The sequence below is a fragment of the Primulina tabacum genome, chromosome 9 (assembly GCF_025594145.1).
Source record: "Primulina tabacum isolate GXHZ01 chromosome 9, ASM2559414v2, whole genome shotgun sequence".
NCBI classification, from domain to species: Eukaryota; Viridiplantae; Streptophyta; class Magnoliopsida; order Lamiales; family Gesneriaceae; genus Primulina; species Primulina tabacum.
Window position 1 is genome coordinate 36,726,022 of NC_134558.1, and position 17,331 is coordinate 36,743,352.

Consider the following 17,331-nt stretch of genomic DNA (forward strand, 5'->3'; position numbering starts at 1 on the left):
GATGAAAGGGTCAAACTAAAATTTATTAAATAATGAGGACCCATTCAAGTTTGTTTCGACAACAAACTGAAATGCACGTGCTAATGGTAGTTGAATCAAATGGGGGGGCGTCATTAATGTGACCAGTAGCAGCCACACACATATAATTTTAAGCATAAATTAAATAAAATAATTCTTTACTTAAATTTTCTATATTTACTTCGATACTTTTAAAATCAATATAAAAAGAGAAGACTAGAAAATACAAACAAAACGAGAAAAATATAAATTGAACAGTTTAGTGGGAGGAAAAATCACACTACAATTTGTAAAAGTAAGTGTGAAAAATAGATAATCTTTTATTATGATTTTGTCTATTTGAATATGTGACTTTCATAAATATGTAAGAGGATATTTACACATAATTGTATCAATGTAATCAGGTTAGACAAAAAAGATAATAAGAGATACTATTGTTTTTGACTAATTCTACTGTGAAATGGTATCACGAATTTTTATGTGTAAGATGTGTCAACCCTACCAATATTTACAATAAAAAATAATACTCTTAGCATAAAAATTAATACTTTTTCATGGATGACCCAAATAAGAGATCTGTCTCACAAAATACGACCCGTGAAACCCTCTCACACAAGATTTTGCCATTATTTTTATATAATACTAAAAGATAGTTATTTCACTACATTTTATGTAATTTCTTTTTCATTGTCTTCAAACTATTTCATGCAAAAGTTATTCTCTTTAATTTAGCATATCTATGTATGACGTGAATGGAAAAATGTGACATCTGCAGAAAATTTACGTAACTGAAGTTCCAAAATACAAAAAGGAGGAATCACATACAAATGTATTTTAAAGCCGGACTGTTTTCGTTTTTTTTCCTGCCTCCAATACAAATCGATTTTTATCACCTAATAAAATACAGTCCGAAACAAATCTTGAAAAAACAAGAAACTTTTTTTTTAAAAAAAAAGATAAGAGGAAAGTTCGTGGAAGTAGGACCATGTTGCGGTTTGGTGAATATGGGGGACTTTTGTCACTTTGATTGAGGAAGTCGAAGTTGCATTTAAGATCTCATACACTAAATTATTAATATAGACAAATTATGTATTAGATTTTTTCATTTAATGTATTTTGAAATTATTTTAATAAGAGAGTGGCCTTCGTATGTGTGTATCACCTCACATCTACCCAGGGGCGGAACCAGAAATATGGCTCCGCCGGGACTAGAATTTTAATTTCTAAAATTTTTAATATTGTAAATTTATATATCCGGACTAATATCATATTATTCTAAAATTATACAAAATTTACCTATAAATTTTTTCAAAAAAAATTGGGCCAACCCGACTACAAACCCATGTACCTCCGCCCCTACCCTCCTACTTGACTGAAAAGGAGTCACAACTCTTTCACCTACTTGGTTTCCTCAAAACCTAGTAAATAGCATATCTAGTTCTCGTTCTATACATATATTATTAAAGACACGGACACTGAAAGATAGCAAACCACACCAAGTAATCTATTGAAGATGGAAGGCAAAAATTTCCATCGCTGCCTCTTATTCGTCTTCGGCGTAGTGGTTGTCACGGTCTTTATTTTTTTCAATTTCCCGAATCCAGTCTCAGATAGGGTTGAGTTACTCCATTGCGCCACCAACTCCGCCTGGTGCACCTCCAAGAACCGTATCCTCCGCCACCCGACCGAGGCCGTGCTACGCCGTGACCACACGGAGGACGTGCCTCACCACCCCCTCGACCCGCTCACCATCCACGAGATGAACAAAGTGCAGAAAGTTATCGTATCATTCTTCAAAAAGTCAGCGTATGCAGTTCACTCCTTGGTTTTGGAAGAGCCCGACAAGGATGTGGTCCTGAAGTGGCGAAAGGGCGATGATCTGCCACCGAGGAAAGCGTCCGTGATTGCACGCGCCGCCGGAAAGAGTTACATCTTGACGGTGGATATTGAAAGCGGGGCTGTGTCGGAGGAGGACACAAGCCACATCTCAGGATACCCTCTGGTGACGCTGGAGGATATGGAGAGTACCATCCGGGCTCCGCTTGCTAGTGCTGTTTTCAATCGCACAATTGTCGAAAGAGGAGTGGATCCCAACGATGTCGCTTGCTTGCCTTTTTCCCCCGGATGGTTTGGTAAGTTTTTTCTGTAAATCATAATCCTCCTTTTTGTTCGATTTAACCCGATCGATGTCTAAGTTGTAGTAAAAATTAGCAAGGTTTACTTTGGGAGCTAGCCAGATTGCATGTTGAAATAAATTTAATTTAATATCCCTTTGTCCCATTGAAATCTTCAGTTAAATAATATTACTTTCATTTCATTTACCTCGGAACTTCCCGAGAAATTGAAGGTATATTTTATAATATATATATATATATATATATTTTGAAGGTATATTTTATAATATATTTGCATATTCAAATAATTTTTAAATGATATGGTGCTCTCTTAATTAACGGTTCGCAATGACGTCGTAGACTTTACTCAAGAGAAGCATTGTACGATAAGGATATGAATTTATTTAAAAGTCAATTTGACATGGTAAATTTATTATATTTATTCTTTTTTCAACTATGTGAATTTATTTGTCACCGTAGTATATTTTCATATGGATCTGATTTTTTAAAAATATACGAAACAATTTTTTTAAAAAAATGTAAAAAGATGACTCTTTCTGGGAAGGGACTACTCTAATTTTCAGCTAAGCAAGGGAGTCTCACATTGTGCCATGCCTGAAATTAAGAAAATAATATATTATCTTGAAAATTTTCGATTGGTTTGACGAATGTGAATCAAGTTTAACATTATATTTCCATTCGAACTGTCCGTGCCTGGAGTTCTCTCATCATATATAATGTTTCCAGGGAAGTCCGAGGATGGAAGAAGATTAGTGAAATTAGAATGTTTCACCATAAAGGACACCATGAACTTCTACATGAGACCTATTGAAGGAATCATTGTAATTACTGATTTGGACACAAAAGAAATAATTGAAATTGTGGACAAAGGGAAGCACATCCCCATCCCCAAAGGCACTGGCTCAGATTACCGGTTGTTGGCAGATAATTCCGCGATCAAACTCCAAAACCCAATTTCAATGGAGCAACCCAATGGCCCAAACTTTGTCATTGATGGTAATCATCTGGTCAAGTGGGCAAACTGGGAATTTCACTTGAAGGCCGACCCGAGATCCGGGGTCATAATTTCCGGGGCCAAGATCAAGGATCCCGAGAGCGGTGTGGTTCGAAATGTGATGTACAAGGGGTTTACATCAGAGTTGTTTGTGCCGTATATGGACCCTGAGGGGGCATGGTACTTCAAGACTTACATGGATGCTGGTGAATACGGTTTCGGGCTCCAGTCATTGGCTCTCGACCCGCTTAATGATTGCCCACGGAACGCGAAATATATGGATGCTGTGTTTGCTGCAGCAGATGGAAAACCTTATGTTAGGCCTAATATGATATGTATATTTGAGAGGTATGCAGGGGATGCTGCTTGGAGACACACTGAGAGCGCAATTGTTATAGGCCAAGAGGTACTGAAGATTTTAAAATCAGGAATTCATAAATACAATGATTGTATATCCTGTGCAGATATTCATTAATTAGTTACGTGTCATGTGATTTTTTTTTTCTAGGTTCGAGAGGCGAGGCCAAAGGTTTCACTAGTCGCGAGATTTGTGGCAACGCTAGCGAACTATGATTATATTGTGGACTGGGAGTTCCATGCTGATGGACTGATTCATGCTAAGGTCAGTATCATGCTCACTTTTCTATGGTTTGGGTCATAAACTAACTTCATTCGAACTTCGCTTATTTTCTGGCTCGATATTTTCTCCATTTCATAATTTTCAATGAATTTTTTTGAAAAATGTTTTCAATTGGTGGTCTCCTGTCTCGTGATTCCAAGAGAGTTGTCACACTCCTGAATTACTATGTTTGATGAAATTGGTGTAACAAAGATTTTTTCTGTATTTGATTTCACAGTGTTTATATACACGAGTGTCTTCATTATTGATCCGGTGTCGAAATCATTCTGCAGGTTTCACTGACTGGCATGGTGATCGTTAAAGGAACTTCGTATGTCAACATGAACCAAGTGAACGACTCAGAAGAAATGTACGGAACCCTCCTATCAGATAACATAGTCGGAGTTGTGCACGATCATTTCATCAACTTCTATCTCGATATGGACATCGATGGCACAGATAATTCCTTCGTAAATGTCCATCTGCAGAGGGAATACACGAAAAACAACGTTCCTCGAAGGAGTTACATGAAAATTAACAAAACCGTTGCAAAGACAGAGAAGGAGGCTCAGTTGAGGTTGAAGCTGTATGATCCATCAGAATTCCATGTGATCAACCCGAATAAGCAAACGAAAGTGGGTAACTCGGTTGGATACAAGCTCGTCCCTTCTGGCGGCACTGCTGCTAGCCTGCTCGATCCTGAGGATACCCCACAAAAGAGAGGTGCTTTCACGAACAACCAAATCTGGGTTACTCGGTATAACAAGTCGGAGCAATGGGCGGGAGGGTTGTTCGCATACCAGAGTCATGGTGATGACACACTTCAAGTATGGTCTGACAGGTACAATCACTTTTCTTGATTCGAAAAATAAGTAAGATCGCCTATATAAGCCAATTAATTTGTGGAGTACTTGATTAATTTTATAAGGTTCCCTCAACTTAATATACTAGTATTTTGTGTTTGAGCACTTCTATTAGAATTATAACTTATCACATTACAATCTTTTGTGTGATGAACATCGAGTATTGTGGAACTTGGTGCAGGGATCGGTCGATAGTAAACACGGACATTGTCTTGTGGTATACATTGGGATTTCATCACGTTCCATGCCAAGAGGATTTCCCAGTTATGCCGACTGTGTCGTCAGGGTTCGACTTGAAGCCTGTAAATTTCTTCGAGAGAAATCCTATTCTGAGAGTCGCCCCTTATGTTGAAAAAGACCTACCAGTTTGCAAGGCCGCTGCTTCAGCTTGAAGACAGCTTCTCTCTAGGGCTGGATGGTCCAACTCGCGTACTGTACAGTGTGAAGAAAATTGTTGAAAATAAGGTTTTGGGCTGGGTGAATGGAGTTTGTGATTTGGTTTCTAAGTGGAGCAAATTAAGATTTTGGTCAAATTATTTAGTTCGTGGCAGATTACATAAAGAAGTGAAATTGTAAAATGATTCGATGTTTTTGCTGATTTAACTCTCTAACTCGTGTGCTGATTTCACTATCAGACATTCATATCTATATTCTATATCTATATAAATATATGAATGTGAATTGTGAATTTACATAAATATCCTTACCTTCATTTAATAATAATCATTAATACATGTTTTTTTTTCCGTATATTCTTTTAATAATAATCATTAATAATTTTTATTTTTTTCCGTATATTCTTTTAATAATAATCATTAATACATTTTTATTTTTAAATTTAAAATTTACCTTTTACATATATTCTTTTAATAATATTCTATATCTATATCTCTATTATCCTTACCTTCATTTAATAATAATCATTAATACATGTTTTCTTTTTCATATATTCTTTTAATAATAATCATTAATACATTTTTATTTTTAAATTTAAAATTTACATAAATTAATACAGTGTTTTCTTTTTCATATATTCTTTTAATAATAATCTATATCTATATAAATATATGAATGTGAATTGTGAATCTAAATATATCTACAATTCACATTCGAGATCAAATTTACAGAAAATCACTATCATAATTTTATAAATTGTTATTATTACGAACATTAAGGTAATAATGAGAAGACGAATAGAGATGAGTGTGATTAAATAAAATTAAATTATTAATAAATATTAAGGTCATATAACACATTTTTTTCCTATTTAGAATGTAGATATATTTAGATTACTTATGTATCAACAAAAATACGTGATTGATATAAAATATTTGTATGTAAGTGATTTCATTGCAAACATTTAAGTTATTTAATCAATTTTCAATATACGATGCTAAATACATATTACTAAATATATATTATCTATTAATCTATTAAATATATGACTTTCATTTGTGAGCTTACTATTATATTATTTTTTTTTGTTTTACAATTTGTCATGTTAATGATGTTATTTAAGTCATTTTTTATCTTAGTTTAATAAGATCATTAATAGTGTATTTAACTCAATCAATCTAATTATTATTTTAATTTACTTTTAAATTTAATTATAATTACTTAAATTTATACATTGCCGTCAAATAATAATAGGAAGACAAAGGGAGATGAGTCGGATTGAATAAAAATAAATTATTAATAAATATTTAGTCAATTTTTTTATAAATGATGCTAAATAAATATTACTAAATAATATGCTCCATTTGACCATTTTGTATTCTTGCAATGAGAGGAGTTTTTTACCCTAGCGTTAACATGTTTGATTGTTATATGTCATTTGTATTGATCATGTAATTGTGTTTGGATTGTTTATGTGATTTGTTTGTTTGCACAAAGAAAAGAGAGAACAAAATCAAATATCCAACAAAAATGGTTATTTTTCAATTTTTTATTGTTGAGATATTTTGTTAATTTTTAAACACATAATGCATGTTTTCTGTTTGCTTAGATTACTTGGTTTGAAGTGACTTAGAAAATATTAAAAAAATTGAAATATTTCTTTGTTTTTACCTTATGTATCAGAATATCAAGAGATAATATTTTTTATTTATTGGGGCAATTGCAATTAGAGTAGTTTTTTTACCCTAGCGTTAACATGTTTGATTGTTATATGTCATTTGTATTGATCATGTAATTGTGTTTGGATTGTTTATGTGATTTGTTTGTTTGCACAAAGAAAAGAGAAAACAAAATCAAATATCCAACAAAAATGGTTATTTTTCAATTTTTTATTGTTGAGATATTTTGTTAATTTGTAAACACATAATGCATGTTTTCTGTTTGCTTAGATTACTTGGTTTGAAGTGACTTAGAAAATATTAAAAAAATTGAAATATTTCTTCGTTTTTACCTTATGTCTCAGAATATCAAGAGATAATATTTTTTATTTATTGAGACAAATGTATTTCCAAACTTCTGTCTATAAATCAATATTTAAAATTTTTATGACATTATTTATTCTCTAATCAATTTGTTTTACTTAGATTGATAGAAGGCATTTTAGTTTGAGTTTTTATGTATTTGCTTATATTATTTTTGTAATATTATTTATTATGAAAATAATAGGTGAACTACAAAATTTGGTAGGTCTAAGAGTCATCTGGTGAACGACAAATATGGATAAATTATTAAAATATATAATATCCAGTAGATTTTTGGCATGCGATTTTGTTCTAATTCAATGATTATGCATGATTCTAAATTTTTATTATATCACAAGTTAACACATGCCTAATATTTTTCTATGGTTTAAGAAAAATTGTGTGACTTCCTCCAATATTATCTCGATATATTTCGAGGTGACAACAAGATTGTTTTTGTCTCTTTTTTTAGTCAAAGTGTATAACCAGCTAATTCATAACATATATGATGGTAGCATAGAAAATCCCTCGTCAAATAAATTCACTTAGCCAAATATTGAAATTCAAATAAAATTCTACAATATTTCATCAAATTAATTTTGACTATCATAAAATGCTCATGAAATCTAAATGGTTATATTATTAGATGAGAATCATGAGATATTGAATGAGACAAATACTTTGACATATATTTGAATGATATCGCATATGCATATCTTAATTACATTATTCGTATCTCTTCTCAAGATTTTTAAAATACAATAATTAATTTTGTATATCGTTCCACAAGATATAAAATATTATAAAACAAAATATAAACTCGATAGAAGAAAATTTGTTTAGTTTCAATGAATAATATAATATTATGTTCTAAACGCAACAAATGAGATTGAAACTATATCATCCTCATGACATGATGCACGCAATCATTATTTCAAAGCTTCCAAAAAATGACGATCAAGATGACTTTCTTCAATTGCGTTAAATTAAATGAGGACACAATTTTAAGATATAGTCATTTGAAAATATTTCAAGTATTTTTCTCACAGTGATTGAGAAATAGTTGTTAAAAATTTATTAACCTTATAGCTATATGTTGATAATATTGATACTAAATATATAAAAATGATATCACAAATATCACAATATTTGAAGAAAGTGCAACATCATTCATTTGTTATGTTGTTGAAGAATATATAGGTTATACATATTTTTAGTCACAAGTGAAAACTTATCACGAGTAAAGCATTTTTTCTTAAGAGTTATAGTTGATGATTGTCAAAAGCGGAAAAATCATTTAACAATAAAAAAATAGTCGAGAAAATAAGATTATCAGATAAAAACAATGTAGAAAACAGAAAAAATGGCGTGATAAAGAAGCAAACTACGAGCATGTCAGATCTCCGATAAAGATTATAAATAACATAATAGATGTTAAAGACGATCAAGATACTTGCTGAACATACCAAAATAGTTATATGCATATTATAACAAACTACGACAAAGAGTTGTTGAGTTGTCAAAATCAACCAAGAAGCATATTGGAAAGTGTGTCAAGTGGATAAGATAATTTATCTGATTCATATACCGTCTATGGTCATGAATTTTTATTTTTTATGGCTTAGCTTGTTTCAGTTGATAAATGTTATTAACCATGTTTTAATTCATTTAAATATTATCAAAATTTCATACATATATTTTCAACAGTTTAGATTTTTACGTGCAACGCACGTACGTTTTTCTAGCATAAGATATATGGAAGATGAGTCACTTGTCATTTTATTTTACGATAATATAATTTGATTCAAAAAAGATGCGTCATGTTGCATTAACTGATGCGATCAATGTGGTCATATAACACGTAAAGCTTAAAAGGACGACACATTTTTTTTATAGACAAATTTAGATATTAAAAAAATTAACAGAAATTCCAAAATAAATTTAAATTTATTTAAACATTTATCACTCACAACTCATACTCTATACTTTTGCTATTTTGTTTACACGGTACAAGAAAGATACTACTGTTGTTGTCCATTTCCAGGAAAATTTGATTCTTGGTAACTCGCAAGCAAGATGGAAGAAAATAAATACACGTGGAATATATTTTATATCCATATGGAATCATAACTTTTTCAGGACATGAAAAATCATTCGCTAATTTTCTGTGGTGAGATTTTATTTGAACGATCTATGACGTGAATTACTGGAATAAGTAAAACGAGAATTAGTGGTTGCGTCTGATTGTCTCCATGTATATATAGCTTCCTCAATCCTGTCGAAACGCAAATTTGTGAAATTAATCAATCATAATACTGAGAAGAGAAGAAGAGAAGTGAAGTTAGAAAGATATGGAACTTAAAAATCTCCTCCGCTACATATTTTTTCTCTTTGGAACTGTGTTATTATTACTCTTCCTCCTATCCAACTTCCCATCTCCGCCGTCCAACCGGGCTGAGTTGCTCGACTGCGCCACCGACGGTCCCTGTTTTGCCTCCAAAAACCGTTTCCAATCCAATAGACCCGACTACTTACGGAAGCACTCTAACCCCACGCGCAGCCACTCTGCCGACGTGCCCCACCACCCACTGGACCCCCTCACAGTATCAGAGCTTAGTAGAGTTCAGAAAATCATTCAAAGTCTTGATCTTTTCAAGAACTCGGTTTATGCGCTACACTCTGTAGTTCTTCAAGAGCCGAAGAAGGAAGCGGTGATCGCGTGGGGGAAGGGCGATCCTCTACCGCCGAGGGTCGCGGCCGTCGTTGCACGTGCTGGTGGAAAGACCCACTCGCTGACGGTGGAACTGGTTTCCGGTGCGGTGACCCGACAAAAGATGGGCCGGGTATATGGGTACCCGACCATGACCGTGGAAGATATGAACTCGGTGACTTGGGCCCCACTGGCCAGTGCTGAATTTAATCGGACGGTGTTGGAGCGCGGGGTGGATCTAGCGGACCTTGCTTGCTTGCCTATCTCTACTGGATGGTTTGGTACGAAAGAGTGGCCCCATTTTAGTATATTCTTTACTATGTGTTTTATTTTGAAGGAATTTTAGTATCTTTATTTTCTTAGGCTATATATAGATCAAAATTATGCACTCATTTAGAAAATTTTGGGTTTCCCCATTAAGAGAAAGATTCTGCTGTCAAGTTCATGTTTGTGCCAGAATGTTGGACATTAAATATTATATCATAATTAGAATTTTGAAGCTTTCAAATCACATATGATTTGATGTTTCATCATGATGAAATTGTATACTTGAGAGCTATTCTGTTTTGTGTATTGTCCTGTAGGTAAAAGTGAGGAGAACAAAAGATTAATCAAAGTACAATGCTACTCCATGAAAGACACTGCTAACTTTTACATGAGGCCAATTGAAGGCCTAACTGTTCTTGTTGATCTGGACACCAAAAAAATCGTGCAGATCGTCGATAAAGGGAAAAACATACCGATACCGAATGCAGCAAACACTGACTATCGTTTTTCTGCCCAGAATTCCTATCAAAGGCTAGTGAACCCAATCTCCATTGAGCAGCCAAAAGGTCCGAGTTTTACTGTAGAAGACGACCATTTGGTTAAGTGGGCAAACTGGGAATTTCACCTCAAACCCGATCCGCGAGCTGGAGTGATTGTTTCCCGGGCCATGGTTCTAGACCCGACTACTGGAGTCATGAGGCAAGTGATGTACAAAGGTTTCACATCAGAGCTATTTGTGCCGTATATGGATCCTACGGATGCATGGTATTTCAAGACATATATGGATGCTGGGGAATACGGGTTTGGGTTGCAAGCTATGCCACTCGACCCCCTCAATGATTGTCCCCGGAATGCATATTATATGGATGGTGTATTTGCAGCAGCCGATGGAACACCATATATCCGGTCTAATATGGTCTGTGTGTTTGAGAGCTATGCAGGTGAAATTGGGTGGAGGCATTCCGAGAGTCCAATTACTGGAATGGAGGTATGAGACTATGAGTTTGTGTTTTTATTTTAAAATTCTCTTGTTTGTTATTATTTGTTAAAATAAATCAAAGTGGAAGTAAGATCATCATGGTTTCATTACATACCCTATTTTTTAAACCAAGATAAGAAATCAGAAACTCCATAACTTGTTTTTTCATCATCGTTCAATATTTACTATATTTTATGTTACTTGGCTGAACGAATGGCAGATACGAGAGGCTAGGCCAAAAGTGACCCTGGTGGTCAGGATGGCTGCATCTGTGGCCAACTATGATTACATTGTTGATTGGGAGTTCCAAACTGACGGACTAATAAGAGTTAAGGTAGGTTATATTATATACATATACTACTCTTTTTCTAAAGTTGGCTTTATTAGTAATCTTTATCAAAGTTGAAAATGCACCATGGATGGTTGTACTATTGAATGAAATTATGACTTTGGTCCATGGGGAAATAGAATTTTTGCTGACTGGTCCATTGTTATGCTCTCCTGGGTTTATGTCATCTTCAAAGAACAGAGGTGAGTTGAATCAAACCACACTCACAACTTTTATTGGTTGATTTTTTTAAATCTGTGACTGTGATTTAGTGTTGATGGATAATTTTAAAGCTGTGACTAATCACAGAAATGCGATCACCTAAGAAAATGGACGCCGGCATTCATAATACTGTATCACTCTATCTTCCATGACTGCTTTTGTGAAATGTAATGCTTATCTATCAAACCTTCATTAGCTATATAAACAATTGTCCAGGAAATGATGTCCAATTAAAGAGGTTTCCTCTTTAAAGGGAAATCTCTTCTATTTTTGTTTCTAATTGATGATATAAAGAATTCCTGGCGTCTGCTATTTTTTTAGGTCGGCCTCAGTGGAATACTGATGGTGAAAGGCACTACTTACTCAAATATGAACCAACTTAACCCACAAGAAAACTTATATGGAACCCTTTTGTCCGAAAATGTCATTGGTGTAATCCACGACCACTTTATCACATTCTACCTAGACATGGACGTTGATGGCTCGGATAACTCTTTTGTGAATGTCAGTATCCAAAGGGAATACACCTCTCCAGGAGAATCACCCCGATTGAGCTATTTGAAAACTGTAAGGAAAGTGGCGAAGACCGAAAAGGATGCACAAATTAAGCTCAAACTTTATAACCCTTCGGAATTCCATGTTATTAATCCTACCAAGAAAACAAGGGTGGGGAACCCTGTCGGCTACAAGTTGGTCCCTGGTGGCACCGCTGCTAATTTGCTTGATTTAAATGATCCGCCTCAAAAGAGAGGAGCATTCACCAATAACCAAATATGGGTTACTCCTTATAATGAGACCGAACAATGGGCTGGCGGGTCATTTGTGTACCAGAGTCACGGGGAGGACACGCTTCAAATATGGTCTAACAGGTAACATATTGTTAGAAATTCTTGGCTCGGTCTTGGATCAACATTTTGCTAAAGGTTTATAGTCCTTGCTGGTTCCTTTTTAGTTCTAACTTCTTAAATGTTCTTATTGCAGAAACCGAGCCATTGAGAACCGAGATATTGTAGTGTGGTACACATTGGGATTTCATCACATTCCATGTCAAGAAGACTTCCCAATTATGCCAACTGTATCGTCAAGTTTTGATCTGAAGCCGGTGAATTTTTTTGAGAGCAATCCCATTCTCAAGATTCCTCCAACAGTTGAGAATGATCTTCCAGTCTGCAAAGCTGTTGCATCAGCTTAACAACTTCTATAATTGGTTTTTCTTGATATGTTGTACATATGTATTAGTGGGGAAGAATTCTAGACAGAACTTGAATCTTCTGTGCAAGTTAATGTACAGAAGTCAGAAATAAATTGGTGTGAGTCTGATTAGTGTTTTACTATTTGTCAATTGTCATAATATAAACGTATGTGCCTGGGAATGAAATGAGTTGGATTTCTGATTAAGTCTGCCATGTTCAAGATGGGTCTAAACCTGATTACATGGGTCAGGGATAGGTCTAAACCCAATCAACGGGTCTAAAAAGCGGATTTGTTGGATAACGAGTTTTAACATTGTCCTCCTTTGTTGTTAAATGATTGAAATGTTATGATTTGGAAGTAATTTTGATGTATGTATTAATTTTTATGTATTGTGTATTTAGTATTTACAAGAATAAAAAAAGTGTCTAGTGCTTTACAGGTTGCAGGCTAAGCCCGATTGGACTTTTAAGTTTTTTGGGTCGCCCGTTATCGCCCCTTAATGTTTCCCCACCTGAGAGGACACAAACAAGTGCTTTCAGTCTTTCTGCACGTGTTAACATGGTATTTTTTATAAATAATTTTTGTAAAAAAACTGGAAATCAAATTTTAAATTTTCTACATATTTATTAAGTTTTCAATGTTTTTTTTACATAAATTTAATTTTTCATTTAGAAAATAGAGGTAATTTGGAGATTGAAAAAATAGACGATGACATTAATTTGTTTCTATATTAAGCTGAAACTCTTATTATATAACATAAGATATATCATCATAAAAACACAAGCAAAATAAAATAAAGTTAAATTATTTTTCAAAATATCCTTATATATCTTTTCAAATCTCAGTTTTATCCTCACTACTTAAATATCTAATTTTATCACTTGTTTTTTAATATCAAATTTAAAATACGATTTTGTTCTATCTTTTTATACAAATATACAAACAAAAGTGTTAATATTTTATTGAGTAAATTATTAAGTATAATTTTTTAATCAACATTTCATTTACATGAATTAAAAATGATATTAAATAAATTTTTCTCCAAAGAACAATAATTTTTCTAAATATAATATAAAATAGATTTATTTTTTAAATATTAAAATTATTTTCATATATATATATATATATATATATATATATAAACTACTTGCATTAACTCATAATATTATATCTTTATGTTAGTTTTGACGATAAAAAGATCTTATAACACTAGACACGATAACTTTTTTAAGTTTTTTAAAATAAATTCGTTCAAACACTTTAACAACTTATTTATAAAATAAGATCTTACTGGCTTATAAGATCATAAAACAACTTATAAAATATAAGAGATTATAAGATATTTTAAATATGTTTAGCTTCTTATTTTAATAATTAACCTAATTAAATAGACAATTAATATCTAACACTTAAATTTATCATACAGTTTAAATAGTCATTTAAATTTTGAGGCTTTCGCACGATGAAAATGAATTGTCCCAAACTATTACTACTTTTTAGGTATTTTATTAGTTTATGTAAACGATGAAATGACTGGTCCTCGACTGGTAGTTCTGTAACTACTTTTTATTAGTTTATTATCGTAATTTTACGAAATCTTATCAAATTAACGTCGTTTTCAAAACAATCTTGCAGATATTTCGATTCCACCAACAAATGATGACCACAATGAGTGAAGGGGCAATATCCAGAAGCTACGGGTTCAACATGCTTTGATTGGGCCTATTTATGGATTCCTTTGCGTGTAGGAAAAAGACTGGATCATAATGTTTTAAATATTAAATTAGTTATCAATTTATAAATTATTGAATTAAAAACATTATTTTTATATTTCTTGTCAGTTAACTTCACTGTATTTAATTAATTTCTCGTATTTTTTATGCATTGTAATATGATTAAAAAGGTTTCACCGTATATATATTTTCTCCTCGGTTTTATTGAATTGGCCTAAACTAAGAGATACGCAAGTGGAAAGATCTACTTCTGTTTCATTCGTAGAATTTGGGTATGAGTCTTAATATACTGCGTTGAAAAATTGTAGAAGGTAAACCACGTACTAGTAAAAGGAAAACAATGAATTAGATACGTAGTAGAGAATAAATTTGGTAAAAAACAAAACAAAATAGAAGAAGAAACACGAGGAAAAGAATAAACATATATAATATGTAATCCAAACAAGAAAGCATACACGTCCAACACGAAAACTTGTTAAGAATGTTGTACAAAAAATCTATCTAACTTGAAATTTTCTGCAATAGGATATTGTCGTTGGAGGCACCGGTACAACGGCGACAATCTTTGAGTGGGTAATTGCTGAGGTTTTGAACAACCCACAGTAAAGGAAAGAGTGCAAGAAGAGCTAACAGAAGTAGTAGGTCAAAAAAATACAGTGGAAGAATCCCACATACCGAAACTACACTATTTGGATGCAGTTGTAAAAGAAACTCTTCGGCTACATACACCACTTCCTCTGCTAGTCCCCAGGCTTCCAATCCAATCCAGCATAATTGGAGGATACACAATCACAAAGGGCACTAGAGTCTTCTTGAATATGTGGACAATTCACAGGGATCCTCTTGTTTGGGAAAATCCATCTGAATTTAAGCCTGATGGATTTTTGAACGACCCTCAGAAATACGATTTCAGTGGGAACAGTTTCCAGTTTCTCCCGTTTGGTTCTGGGAGAAGGGTTTGCCCTGGTATGCTCCTGGCTGAGAGGATGGCAATGCACTTTTTGGCTACATTTTTCCATTTGTTTGAATGGAAGTTACCTGAGGGAGAGAAGCTTGATTTGTCTGAAAGATTTGGGATTGTTGTGAGGAAGAGGACGCCAATGATTGTTGTTCCTTCTCCAAGGTTGCATGATTCGGACGTGCATGCGTAAATTAATGTATGTTAGTTATTGTACTGTTTCGTAAGTTTCAAAGAATGTCGAACAATCAAAATAATTCTGGGAATTAATATCTGTGCGTCACTTGTTTGACCTTGATACGTAATGACGAATGTATCGAACAGCAACGAGATGACGTGTCTGTAGGGTTTTTGGACTTTATTTGAGACCAAATTTGATATATATACATATTGAAAACGGAATTTGAGACTTGAGATGGAAGGTTCAAAGGAACATCTTTTTTGGCACTTGCTCGCAAGGTTCAAAGGGACATATTTTTTGGATATGTGATGGTTGACGACAACGGTACAGTTGTCTTGGAGTGTATAGTTGGCTAGAAACCAATATATCTCTGAGAAACGTCGAATGAAAGCGAAAGAGGTTTTGGAATGAGAGCAAACTTTATGTGGGGCGAGTTTGTCTCTTGTCAAAAAAATATACAGTTCCCATCCCGTTTACATGGACAGATTCAATGCCAAAGGATCGCACCTCCACCAGGGGTCATTAAAATTAATGTCGATGCTTCAGTCAAAGAGAGATATTCATTCTTTGGGGTGGGGAGGGGGGTTTTCAGGGATTGAGACGGGTCAGGTGGTGCTTTTTGCTTTGGCTCGTCGTTCATCTGGCAGTTAAAGAAAGCTATTAGGTTACACTCCAGTTCCATGGGCCAAAGTGTATTATGTGTAATAATTTTTAATTTTATAGAAATTCAATTTAGTGAAAATATTAATAATTACAAAAAATTGAATCAAAATAAAATATTTAAAAATTCAAGAAATCAAACCATGTTGATTAAAGATGTGGTCTCTAAACCACCATGCATGAATGATGAGATATTATTAGAGACAAATTTGAAAAAATTTAAAACAAAATGAAGATTTGAGTGTATTTGTGTAAAATTAAATAAGATTTCATAAAATTAATTCGAATTTAATTATTAGAGGATTCACAACTTTAATATATTAGAAGATTAGTATTTATGCAAGTAAAGATAAGATTGGGATCAATTTTATTACTTCTCTATGCAAGATTTCAATTATAAATTCTCTTTTAAAAAATAGAATTTCAGATTTGATGAAAATTATCTAACAAATATAGAATACCATTCTTTTTTACTAGTTATTATATAGTATATTCCAATCTTTTTTCTTGATAAATAATCCTTTTTTTAGGCTATGCTACTATTTTTGTTTTTTTTTTTTTTATGTTTTTAACATTTAGAAAATAATCAGAATAAATAGGTGAAATTAACTAGTGTTTATGTTTGTATACACAATGTCCCTGTACTGATGCAAAATTTCGTATAAATATAATATAAAAAATATACGATCGTGATACAAGTTTTTATAAGAATGCAAGGATAGAAGCCATCAATAAGCCAAATTTCACTTATACAGTCAAACATGAGTTATCAAATTAAAATTAGCACGTTTAAAAGTCAAGTAATTTCAATTTAAGCAAATATTTACCAGCTAAACCTTTTTCAATAGTTATGTATACCAATTTAATTTACTAGTTTATGTACAAAAACCATACATGTACTGCATACACAAAAGCCAGTACTATATAGAAATAAAATAATTTACTAGTTTATGTACACATTAAACCATACATGTCTCACGTGTTGTATTTTGTGAGACAAATATCTTATTTGGGTCATCCATAAAAAAATATTACTTTTTATATTAAGAGTAT

At 33.0% G+C, this 17,331-nt stretch overlaps 3 protein-coding genes and 1 long non-coding RNA gene across 4 annotated transcripts; 3 read left to right on the top strand and 1 right to left on the bottom strand.

Moving 5' to 3' along the window:
• The first annotated feature begins 1,400 nt into the window (after positions 1-1,400).
• Positions 1,401-5,232, top strand: LOC142555720 (amine oxidase [copper-containing] gamma 2-like). The gene is made up of 5 exons (XM_075666780.1): positions 1,401-2,150; positions 2,880-3,553; positions 3,656-3,769; positions 4,060-4,607; positions 4,811-5,232. The coding sequence occupies exons 1-5, from the start codon at positions 1,532-1,534 to the stop codon at positions 5,019-5,021; spliced, it is 2,166 nt and encodes a 721-aa protein (XP_075522895.1). The 5' UTR covers positions 1,401-1,531; the 3' UTR covers positions 5,022-5,232.
• On the bottom strand, positions 4,878-9,124 carry LOC142555721 (uncharacterized). Its single transcript, XR_012822451.1, has 2 exons — positions 8,793-9,124; positions 4,878-5,274 (listed from the first exon to the last, which is right to left on the bottom strand). It is a non-coding gene; the product is annotated as an uncharacterized LOC142555721 (long non-coding RNA).
• A 133-nt stretch (positions 9,125-9,257) lies between these two features.
• On the top strand, positions 9,258-12,883 carry LOC142555719 (amine oxidase [copper-containing] gamma 2-like). The gene is made up of 5 exons (XM_075666779.1): positions 9,258-10,037; positions 10,341-11,011; positions 11,223-11,336; positions 11,874-12,421; positions 12,534-12,883. The coding sequence occupies exons 1-5, from the start codon at positions 9,398-9,400 to the stop codon at positions 12,742-12,744; spliced, it is 2,184 nt and encodes a 727-aa protein (XP_075522894.1). The 5' UTR covers positions 9,258-9,397; the 3' UTR covers positions 12,745-12,883.
• Positions 12,884-15,297: 2,414 nt separating this feature from the next.
• Positions 15,298-15,630, top strand: LOC142504469 (labd-13Z-ene-9,15,16-triol synthase, chloroplastic-like). Its single transcript, XM_075617328.1, has one exon. The coding sequence runs from the start codon at positions 15,298-15,300 to the stop codon at positions 15,628-15,630; it is 333 nt and encodes a 110-aa protein (XP_075473443.1).
• The last annotated feature ends 1,701 nt before the right edge of the window (positions 15,631-17,331 follow it).

Coding starts and splice junctions, on each gene's coding strand:
- LOC142555720 (XM_075666780.1), top strand. CDS start 1,532: ATGGAAGGCAAAAATTTCCATCGCTGCCTCTTATTCGTCTTCGGCGTA. Junction 3,554..3,655: donor CAATTGTTATAGGCCAAGAG/GTACTGAAGATT, acceptor TTTTTTTTCTAG/GTTCGAGAGGCGAGGCCAAA. Junction 3,770..4,059: donor ATGGACTGATTCATGCTAAG/GTCAGTATCATG, acceptor ATCATTCTGCAG/GTTTCACTGACTGGCATGGT.
- LOC142555719 (XM_075666779.1), top strand. CDS start 9,398: ATGGAACTTAAAAATCTCCTCCGCTACATATTTTTTCTCTTTGGAACT. Junction 11,337..11,873: donor ACGGACTAATAAGAGTTAAG/GTAGGTTATATT, acceptor CTATTTTTTTAG/GTCGGCCTCAGTGGAATACT. Junction 12,422..12,533: donor CTTCAAATATGGTCTAACAG/GTAACATATTGT, acceptor TTCTTATTGCAG/AAACCGAGCCATTGAGAACC.
- LOC142504469 (XM_075617328.1), top strand. CDS start 15,298: ATGTGGACAATTCACAGGGATCCTCTTGTTTGGGAAAATCCATCTGAA.